An 11,643-nucleotide genomic window follows, 5' to 3' on the forward strand; every position below is an offset into this window, starting at 1 on the left:
AGTTACTATTTTATCTGTAAGTCAATAAGTGAATCCGCCAATATCACAGATTTCCATTGTAACGCTGGGCGAGAGTCTATTTTATATATTTATTAGTCTTTGTCAGAGCTTATATCAAAACGGCAGCAGATAAAGATAAAATAGAGTTAATAATTAATATATATAAGTGAAAAATATTAGTAAAGAATTGGTAATTGATAAATGAATGTATAGGCTACTAATAAAGGTTCTGATTTTCGGAATTTATACGATTGAATCCGATCCAGCCCCTCGAATTATTTTTCAAGAGGGGGAGGGTTAAACCTAAAAATTCCTCGAGTAAGCAGCAGCCTACATATTAATAAACGCATGTGTAATTTTTCTGTGATTCAAATGCGACAGTAAAGAGCCGAAATCGATGAACGAAATTTTAATAGCCTGTTAGAGAAATGTGGAACTTGATTTTGATTTTATAATTATCAACGCAACATAAGTTTTTCGTGTTTCTTTTTCCACTTTTGCGTCCCCATTGTACCTGACAGGGTCAGTCTTCCTTCTTTGTAAATGAGCATGGAATTAAAAAAGTTGAGTTCCGGTCTACATTATGTTCCGACTTGCAATTAATATTTGCAACTTCGCTACAAATATAATAAAAATTGGACGGGAGAAAAAGAAACCAATAGCAGGAAATAGCAAAAAATCACACGTACACTTGAAATAAAGGGAAAGAAAAAATATAGACATTGGTTCAGTGTAGTAGGTAATGTCGGTTGACGTTAACAGGTGTATTTTATATGATTTTTAAAAATTACATCTTTAATAATAGTAGGTAAAATTCGTCAATAATGGGCAGAAAGCGTTAAGTATCTGTTGACGGAGTCAAAAATAGCTGTTTTTTGTGGAAACAGTAGTAGCGGGCCTAAAGTATGCAAATACTATGCATTAAATATATTAGTTGAGAAACAATATGACAGAATAAATGAACACCTTCGTTGTATGAGTCCTACTTCCCTAAAACAAGAGAATGAAAAAGTTAGGAGTTCTACAATGGAAATACAGGTTACGGATATGGTGACAAAAAGTCAAAGTGTAGTTCATTCATCTGTCGAAGCAATTTCCAAAGCTGGTTTGAGTTTACTTGTGGCTGAAGGACCTATAAGAGAGTTAGCGAAGAAATTTTGTCCAGCAACTAAAAAAATGTCAAATTATGTTTCTTTTCAAGGAAAATATTTACTTAGAGTCTGGTGGATATTTGAGACAGAAATCGAACAGGAAATAAAAGATAGAAAAGTACGTTTGATTATTTTTGAGTCCTCAGATATACCAGAAAAGCCCACAGTAAATACACTGATGTTATATTACAACACTGTAAAACGGAATCGGGAAATTTCATTGTCAAATATTTCCAAAGTTGCTGTCTCAAATAGTGTCATTACTCACTTGGTGCTTCTAAAAGTATTACAGCTATATGGTAAAAAGTGGTCTGCTGTTATTACTGTTGTATCTAATTCTGCACAGTACATGTAAAAGGAAGTGAATGACATAGGTATTGATGAAGGTGTTAATAACCTCCTGCATGTCAGAGATATGGCATATTTAACTCGTGTTTCTTTTAAACAGTGTGGTAAACTTATAAATACAAATGCAATAAAACCTTAATTTTTGGTCCTACTAGATAGTTCACTTTCTTTTAGAGTCTATGTTATCATATGCATTTGCGCTGGCTTGTTGACTCTCTTGAAAAGAGAAGATGTCCTGAATGAAAACATGTCTGACATTAAAAAAATATTCTTGCTCACCAACAGTAACAAAGAATCTATGGCCAACTTGTATTTTTGGATGAAAAGATCATATTGGCTTCAAATGTTCAGAAAGAATTGAAGAGAGATGGTGCTAAACTACACAAAGTGTAACATATTACGGAATTCAAGCTTTCGTTTGCTTGGAACAAAGCAGAAAAGTTGTACCAATAAAAAAGTGCAGAAAAGTTGTTTGTTTTTGTCCTCTGAAAACTATTAATTAGTTGTATTTAAATATTTATCAGACTAAGATGGTGTTTATCTGGAAATATTTCATTGATGATTGATAATAGGAATGTTTTCTTTAGAAAAAAAGACATTGTAAAGTGTTCGTAAAACTAGACCATTAGGCCTTTTCGTAGACAACTTCTAACTTTTTCCAAACAAAAGGAGTAGTCAGCTACATGATATGTGTGTTTAAGTAGTCAGCTACATGATATGTGTGTTTAAGTAGTCAGCTACATGATATGTGTGTTTAAGATTTTTTTTTCATGAATAAAACCCGGTTTCAGAGAGAATATTTATTCTTTATGAATTACACTTAAAATATTTTCTCTATTTTGTGCTCTTTTTTGATTAAAAATTCTACCAACTTTTAAAAATTATTGACCCTTATTTAGAAAATAAAATCACTCTAGATACAGAACTCCGAGCTATTTACCGTGAAGTACATTGATTCATATTCAACTGTAACCACGGATGGTTAAGTATGTTACATTAAAACGAGTTTTAGAAATTCCAGGTTACGTGACAACCACAGCTAAAATACCTTCTTGGTGGAGCGAAACGTATAGGAATTACATTTTAACATTGCTTTAAAGATTATTTGATGTAACAAAACACTAATAAATTTTGGGAAGAGTATTTTACAACATAAAATATTTATGCACTGAGAACATAAAGATGACATCAGCTTTGCGATTTAGAATTTTTAATATAAAAATATTCATTCTACTCATTAACATTAGAAGAAAACTTAAGTAATATTGCTGGTCTCTCTGTATGGTCCCGATGTCTCGAGTTGACCAGCAATAAGTCGTACCCTAACTGTAAGAAGTAAAAAGCAGCGTCTTGTAAGAGCTGAGAATACACAAACACGACGATCAAGCGCAAAAGTCATTTCCGTGCTTCAGGCAAAAGAACATAATGTTATTGTAGAAGGAGTTCCATCTGGAAAAGCCAAAGAATTAAACAAAGACCTACTAGTCAATTGGTCATTATTCTTGGCGAAGTGCCTGTGATTTTTTTCGATTTCATTATTGTACCGCGCGCTGGAAAAAAAAAAAAAGTCGTATTCATGCACTCAATGGACTATGGGATTCAATCAGGAACATGTGTTGTGCTTTGGATATAACAGTCTCAAGATAGAGCCTGCAGCAATAAAATAACTCTGCAAGCAAGATAGAGTATAACAATTTCGTGAGGCTCCAATATTGTTTTCAAACGTTTACTCAACTTCGGTGTATGTGGGTCTATCATACAATTGTTATATTGGTTTTAATGAAGTATTAAAGGTTCAAAATCATATAGATATAACGTACTTAATCTCTTTGTATGAGTGTCTGCTGCAAAACTGTCACGTGTTGGTGTAGCCTGTGACTATCACACAATCACATGTTGGTCTGAACAACGACTGTTACATTTGAGTCTACTACTCGACTGTTACATGTGGGTCTGCTACACAACTAAAACACGTGAATCTGCTACACGACTATAATGTCTGATTCTGCTACACGAATGTTATGTTACATGTGGGTCTGCAATACGACTGTTACATGTCAGTCTGCTACACGACTGTTACATATAATTCTTCTCCACGAGCGTCAAATGTGGATATATTGAAAAGCTAGATAGTGAAAATTATATGTGACTCATGGCGTTTATCTTTCTAACATTTTATCTCGAAGAGATAACACTAAACTTTATAATTATGTAATGTTAGTACAGTGGCTGAAAGAACTGTGGTGGTGAGGTCGTTCCATTTTCCACCCTATTATGTGTTTTAGATAAAAACAGTCCTGTTAGATTAAAGTATATCTAACCATTAGGACAAACAGATGAGTCACAAATATCACGAGCAACACAGTTTAGAAAGAGACCTTTTGTAAAGAAAATAATAATTAACCTTTACTTACAGCTAAAAGCAAAGCTGTAATAACTTTTCTCTTCTTGATCATCCAGTGGGCCAACAACAAAGTTATCGAATTACCGCTAATAAAACTGGTATTAGATTCCCTGTAGAGAACAGAACTTAGATAACCTGTTGTGTAACTATGGGATAAAACAATAACCACAGTTTGTTCTCGTGTTAAAGGAGTAAAGTCCGAACCACATGTGAAACATAATCTGGAATTAAGTTTTAGCCTCTGCTGTTTAGTTTGTTTTGTTTTGAATTTTCGCGCAAGCTACACCAGGGCCATCTGCACTAGCCCTCCCTAATTTAGCAGTGTAAGGCTAGAGGGAAGGCAGCTAGTCATCACCACCCACCGCCAACTCTTGGGCTACTCTTTTACCAACGAATAGTGAGATTGACCTCACATTATAACGCCCCCATGGCTGGGAGGGCGAGCATGTTTGGTACGACCGGGATTCGAATCTGAGACCCTCGGATTACGAGTCAAACGCCTTAATCACCTGGCCATGCAGAGCCTCTTTGCTGTTTAAGAAACAAAATGTGAGTCTTTATCAGCTCTTTTGTTTGTTTGTTTCACAATTCCGCACAAAACTGTACGAGTGTTGTCCGTGCATAATATTGAACTGATATATTAAAAGGAAAGTAGATACTCGACAGCACCTATTACTAACTAATGGATTATCCTTTTCTAACAGGAAACGGGATTTAATCAACATTTCCTCAGTTAATTTGCAGTCTCAAAAAGCAGAGTGTGTTTTGACAGAAAATGATCGCGAAACATAAAATATCGGATTCATTGTCCAGGTACGCCCGGTTCTTACAAGTTGTAGAATAAAATAGATTTGTAATTAACTTTGCCGTCCTTAATTTAAATTCTAAATACATCTGAAAGAACTATGTTGAGATTTAATTTGTGCTCACCTAGTTTGGTGAAATAATTAATTTATTTATTTCAGGAGACTTAAGGTATTATCATTTTATTTCTTAACTACCATTAAACTTTTGGATTATATTAAACTTAATATTAAAATTGTTCATATCAATATCGTATTGCTATTATTTTCTAAACTTAAAAGTTTACTTCGGCTATACTATTTGAAGCTTATGTCAAAGAATTTATAATCGCTCGTTTTCCGCCATGTATAACAAGTTGCGAGTCCTAGCACATGCAAGTTGTACGTGATATTTCCATTAAGAAAGGCTATTGCTTATAGCTGTGTTCAGAATTACATTGTTTCAATTCAGTGTTTAGTTATCACTGCAAATGGAACGCATAGCAATGAATAGTGTCTTTAGTGTTAAATAAATTTGAATAACAAATGTAGACTTCAGTACTAAAACCCATCCATAAAAACTATGAATGCATTTGTGGTAGAAATAGAGCTACTCTGCACTGATAAAAATACACGTCATCTACACACGAGAACATGAGATTTTCAGCTAGAAGTGAGTTTAACGCTAACTGAGACAAATGAGCTTTGTGTCCGATGGCATAACTAGAAAAACAACCACCCTACATTTCTTGAAACCTTTACAATTCTTGACTCTGAAATTACATAAAACAGACTATTAAGGAAAGCCATTATGGAAACTTGTTATTACAAGATGCATTAATCTGAAACTTATTGTTCGAAAGAAAGTATAAGCCGAAATATTAACAAAATAAATAGTTTTATTCTGAGTTACAAACAAACTTTTGTGTTACTCTAGTAGCAAAATATTGTTTAGTATCAACGGGTCAGTAGGTCACTCCTTACCTTCATTTTTTTCAAAAATGTTATTTTATTTCTCGTTAGGCGCTAGTTGCCTCAATGTTTATTATTTCTCAGCTTTTTTGGCAAGCTAGGGTAAAAAAGATCAAATTTCTGGAATTCCATGTAAAGATGAATTACTAAAAATGTAAAAATTGAAAGGTATGACTTACGTGTCATTTTTAAAACGAATTGGTATTAAAACAAACTACGAGGAGGACTTTACTAACGATAGATCACCTTGACGACACCTTTTCAGCGTAGTTCGTTCTTCATTAGCTCACAGTTGGCCTGAGGACTTATGGCGTTAAAAATTAGGTTTCGGAGAAATAGAGCGGTGTACTTTGTGCATCTAGATGTGATTTCTTTTACCTTTTAAATTGAAACACTGAAATTTTCAGTAAGAAAAAACTAAAATATTTGAATATTTAATAGCTCAATTTAGATGGGGAATCGAAAGCCCTAGAAATTAAAAAAATAGAAAAAATTATTGGTTGAACGCCAAAAGGTGACGAAACATTAGCAACCGGTGGACGTAAAATGTATTATAAAATTCACGTAATTGTAAAAAAAAAAAAAAAAAAGATCCCATACTGTCCTTGATTTAGCCCTTGCGGATTCAGAACCTGAAGTGTAAATCACAAAAGACAAGTGAAAAGTGTTTTTATTTATCGAGTTTGACTTATTGTTATTCTTGTGTTATGTATATGTTTTAATAATACAAACTTAACATGGTTATTTTCTCAACAGATGAATACTACAAATGTATTTTCAAGACGGCTGGTATGGTTATTAGCATTTTATTAAAATAAAGTACAGAACAACGTTTCGACCCCCTTAAGTGTGTGTGTGTTTTCATATAGTAAAGCCGCATCGGGTTATCGAACCGCTGATTTTAGAGTTGTATTTTTTTAATTTCGCGCAAAGTTACTCGAAAACTATCTGCGCTAGCCGTTCCTAATTTAGCAGTGTAAGACTAGAGGAAAGGCAGCTAGTCATCACCACCCATCGCCAACTCTTGGGCTACTCTTTTACCAACGAATAGTGGGCTTGACCGTCACATTATAACGCCCCCACGGTTGGGAGGGCGAGCATGTTTGGTGCGACCGGGATTCGAACCCGCGACTCTCGGATTACGAGTCGAATGCCTTAACACGCTTGGTCATGCCGGGCTTTAGAGTTGTAAATCCGTAGACTTCTCGCTGTATTAACGGGAAATCCCTCCTTAACAAAATCTATTAACCTGAAAATGACTTAAGAAGATAGAAACGTTGTTCTGTACTTTATTTTAATTAAAATTTAAATATCCATTCCAGCTGTCTTGAGATATATTTTTACTTCAAGTGTGTTTCTCATCATCACGAAATGAACACTAACCACCATTATTGATAACAGGACTATCTCTTCGAATGCGCCGTAAAGCTGATGATGTCTGCACTAAGTACTGATAACAGATATGAAATCTTATTTTTCTCATCTTATTTTCTATTATATGTTATTTATTTATATTAATATCATTGATGACCTAGGTTGGATGATAAGGAAAGATCGTATGACTTCAATGAGTGTGGATAACAATGAATTAAAGTAATTCAACGAATTACATCACAGCATTCATCCCTAACAAACCACAAAATCAGTTCTCTTAATTCTGTTTTTATAGTATTATTTAAAACGCAAGGTATTAAATACGATAATAAAAAATTGCTACCCTAAGAAAACGTTTTCAAATTTTAATTCAAATTTCAAAATTATTTATTTTCGCCGAGGTAAAAGCTGTATTATGTTAACACCAGAAAAAACACTCAGAAGGATGGTTTGCATTATAAGTGGAATACTAGTTTGTTGTAACGTCATCAGTTCGCAAGTATCTTTGTATTCAAGTGACTTCATCGATATTACTAAAGGAAAGAAAATTTACTTTCAAGAAACGCATGGATACAAAGAGGAAGAGTACAACAAAATGTCTTACATACTTGAGCTAGTGAAAGCTTGGAATGAACATCCAGTTCTTGACCATTACAATTTTCTCCCAGCCAGCATTACCTATTCCTGTTTCTGTGACTGTCCAGGTGGTCACAACAGCTGCTTTAAAATGATAATTTCTGTCAGACGACTAGAGGGGAACACTGGTGCTACAGAATAGTTCTTCCAGACCAGGCGTCCACTGGATGTCTGTTAGAAAAACTAGGCAATGCTGAAGTGTGCTGTAACATACAGATACATCCGAAAAAACACTTGGGAATATATACCGCTTTTCAGTTAGGTGTGCCTACTACCAAACTTAAGTTTAAGGTAAGCCCCCACAATCACTCTTTAGATAGTGAGAAAACTCCTGTGAAATACGTCACCGTCGATGGAACTAATGGCAAATGGAAATTTGACAAGTTTGAGCTCGAAATCTTTGGGGTTATTCAACCAACCAATCTAAGGAAAGGAATGTATATTTTGAGCCCCCGAGGAGAGATTTATCGAAACCAAAGTATTGGGATAAACTTCTAAAGAATTCAACCTTAACAAATTAGGGTGGTTCAAGTACTTTAACGGAATATGGAAAGTACCACCCATAGATACTGTCAGATCTAGTCTCAGTGTGGAAACTTTACATTGTAAGAATGATAAATTTGTAGTTTATATAAACGTCGCTCAACTTCGCGACGAGGAGTCTCTCAAGATGTTTTCCAATAACGTTGAAAAGCTCTACGAAGAAGATATTGGAAAAATATTCTATATGGAACATGGGGAGGTGAAAGTTGTGGAAGATTTGTCGAGGACAAGAGAAATTAGGATAAGGTTTCGAGAGGCACATGTCATGAAGACTCCCCACAGGAGGTATTCATTTGGAAACAGAGGCATCATCCAGTTTACACCCAGTATTCGAATGGACAGACAGCAGAATGTGTTTCTCATCATTGAGTTGTACGATCCACCAGGTAAGTCTCAATTGTTCCGCCGCTCAAAATGAGGTTTAGACCTAGCTGTAGTGTTTTAATGGATAATAAAACTACCTTTCTGCTGTAGTAATTTAAGTATGTCATAACAGTATAATTGCCAGTCTTCACACAAGAAATTACGTCACTACGTTAAGTATTTGCTTTTCTGTCTTAAAAATGACGCCATTATTTTAAAAAACACCATATTGCTTTATTACAAACACCTTTCCATTTAACACATTTCAAAAAGTGTTTTAGAGAGTGAAACAGAAAAATTTGAAACTAAATCTTTAAAAGTAAATGTCAACAAGGTCCTAAAAATACATTGATATAACTAAAGGAGTCGGCTACAAACCAAATCTCATTCAAATAAAATAAATATAAAAACTACCTATTAGTATTCACTAAAGTTTATATAATGATATAAACAAAAAATTTCAGCTCTGTACTTGGCCTCACCCTCAGATCATTCACGAAGAAATATTTCCACATGGCATATTTACAGCTGTTAAAAATACTGTTTTTATTTGTTTCCACATATTTTGGTATGACTGAACCAACATTTCTCTAAATTAAGCCCTGAATGTTTACATCAACGTTTTAGTAGTACAGTTTACGACAATACCAAACCTTGCTTAACCCTAGAATTACTGATGAGAATACGCTACATCGGCTTTTAACATTTTACTAAACTATTTAAATGCCAAATTCTATGGTCTTCTAAATTTATCTATTACAGGGTTCCTAATAACATTTAAGTCACAAGAAAATATTTAAGAAGGATATCATCAGTACAAAAACTAATCCCACTTGTTATCATTTGGTCACATTATGTCTTTAAATAAAGCAAAAGTAATTTTACTCAAATTAGTTTTGCCAGTTTATTATACTAAGTGTTGTTCTATGTTTGTTCTTTTGAATTTCGCATGAAGCTACTCGAGGGCTATCTGTGCTAGCCGTCCCTAATTTAGTAGTGTAAGACTAGAGGGAAGGCAGCTAGTCATCACCACCCACCGCCAACTCTTGGGATACTCTTTTACCAAAGAATAGTGGGAGTGACCGTTACGTTATACGCCCCCACGGCTGGGAAGGCTAGCATGTTTGGTGCGACAGGGATGCGAACCCACGACCCTCAGATTACGAGTCGCACGCCTTAACCTAGCTGGCCATGTAAAGAGTATATAAAGAAGTCAATATTTTGAGAGTTAATAATATTACTGTATCAATTATGATATAAATATTTTTTTCTTCAAGAAGTCAATATTCGTTTTTAATTCAAGTAGATACTAAGTAATTTATCCTGAATACTTCTTACTGACTATTAATGTTAAGAATTATGAATTCTTAATTTTCTAGTTATTTATTGATCTGTAATTGACAAAGTGAATTTCTTGGTGTTTTGTAGCAGATGTATTGTCCAGTGTAATGTAATCAATATTATACAATGAAAAGCGTACTCGTTAACTTTATAGGATTTTTTAATTTGCGTTTACACGCGGTGCACAATATCATTTTATTGTCGAGTTTATAGCAAATTATTTTCTTAATATTTAGAAAAGTTTAATTTTTTTTCAAAATGATATTGAAATAAAATTCTATTCATTTTCTAGGGCCAGTCGAAGGATTTGCGACATCGAACTACCAGCAGGAATATTTTTCATTTTTCATCGATTCTGGTCACAAGCATCTCCTATCTCATCGTCTGTCTTCTTGTGAAAACCAAATTAAGATTTGTTTATGGTCAACTTTGGACACTCGTATCAACTGCAAGGATACTAGTTGTGTGAGAACTAATTTCACTATCAGAAATTACGAGAAAAAAAATGACTTGCTGCTACCATTGTCTATAGAAGTTCAGAATCGTGAAAAAAAAAAGATTACTTCGATTTGGATAATATTCGTTCTATGTTTCTCATCGATATTTATAATTTGTTTGTTGTTATTCGTTGCATACATGAAAATCAAAAAAACACAGCGAAATGGTAATGTTGTTAAGTTCCGAGTTGGGAACGAAATCTGAGATTTTCTTTACCATACTGGAACGGTTTTAGTTGTTGTTTATATATAAACCAAATCATAAAAACTAAAATGACATATTGCCAGAGTTTATTTTCAATATATTTTAATGACTACTGATACAGTTTAAGCTGCTCATTTTCTAGACTGCTGCTATATATAACGTCGGACTTACTACACTTTCGTTTGCAACACGGTGTTTCCTCCACTTGAGAGGATTTCTTTCACAGATATTCGGGTTGCCCCTCTCTTACACTTTTCAAAATTTCATGTGTCGTTTGGGTTGGACGTCTACCAGCAAAAAAAAAATAAAAAAAAAAAAAAAAATATTGCTTATATCATATGGTTGTATATTATTGGGCATAAGGTTAAGTTTTAAATGATTCAACACCAGGATGTTTACGTGTGAGTATTTTCCGTGCCCCTAACATTTTGAATATAATTTCAAAATAGTAGTTTAGTGAAAAACAAATATTAAATTTTGGTATTTACATCTACTTGTTACCTCAGCTAAATTTGCGGACACTCTGCATCTGACAAGGTTTTCTTATTTATTTCAGAATTTTCTCGTAAGGCTGTACAAAATTCATTGGATCTGGCAGCTTATACTTTTTAACTGATAGACTAGAGGAAAAGCAGCTAATCAACATTGCCCACCGCCAATTTCTAGACTACTATAATCGAACAATAGGATCAGACTATTAAATTGATCAGCTGATTACCCGTGGCGCCAGTGCATTAGATGCCAGCGTGACGTAATCATTACGTCATATCTGCACCCTGAAAATGATAAAATAAAGCCAAAACGAGAAAATCGTGACCCTTATTGCAAATTTAGATGCACACAAGATAAAATTTCGCGAAGTTGGAGATTACACATTACATAGTAAAAAGTGTTTTCAATATCATATAAGCAATAGTTCTATTATAGTATGATAACGAAGTAACGATCCTATAGCGAAAAGTGCGATCTTGCGCCAACAACACTCGAGCCATGAAATCGCGAATTTCCATTCAGACGTACTAATCAC

At 34.1% G+C, this 11,643-nt stretch overlaps 1 protein-coding gene across 3 annotated transcripts; it reads left to right on the plus strand.

Moving 5' to 3' along the window:
- Positions 1-3,758: 3,758 nt before the first annotated feature.
- On the plus strand, positions 3,759-10,922 carry LOC143255553 (uncharacterized). Of its 3 annotated transcripts, XM_076511388.1 has the most exons (5): positions 3,759-4,452; positions 4,608-4,716; positions 6,414-7,104; positions 7,433-8,596; positions 10,207-10,922. In XM_076511388.1, exons 4-5 carry the CDS (start codon positions 8,338-8,340, stop codon positions 10,614-10,616), a joined length of 669 nt encoding a protein of 222 aa, XP_076367503.1. In that variant the 5' UTR covers positions 3,759-4,452; positions 4,608-4,716; positions 6,414-7,104; positions 7,433-8,337; the 3' UTR covers positions 10,617-10,922. The 3 variants fall into 3 exon arrangements, with proteins under 3 accessions (XP_076367503.1, XP_076367501.1, XP_076367502.1); XM_076511386.1 differs by having other exon boundaries at positions 6,414-8,596; XM_076511387.1 differs by lacking the exon at positions 3,759-4,452 and having other exon boundaries at positions 4,497-4,716; positions 6,414-8,596.
- The last annotated feature ends 721 nt before the right edge of the window (positions 10,923-11,643 follow it).

This window comes from Tachypleus tridentatus, chromosome 7, assembly GCF_004210375.1.
Source record: "Tachypleus tridentatus isolate NWPU-2018 chromosome 7, ASM421037v1, whole genome shotgun sequence".
Classification (NCBI taxonomy): domain Eukaryota; kingdom Metazoa; phylum Arthropoda; class Merostomata; order Xiphosura; family Limulidae; genus Tachypleus; species Tachypleus tridentatus.

Coding starts and splice junctions, on each gene's coding strand:
- LOC143255553 (XM_076511386.1), top strand. CDS start 8,338: ATGTTTTCCAATAACGTTGAAAAGCTCTACGAAGAAGATATTGGAAAA. Junction 8,597..10,206: donor TGAGTTGTACGATCCACCAG/GTAAGTCTCAAT, acceptor TTCATTTTCTAG/GGCCAGTCGAAGGATTTGCG.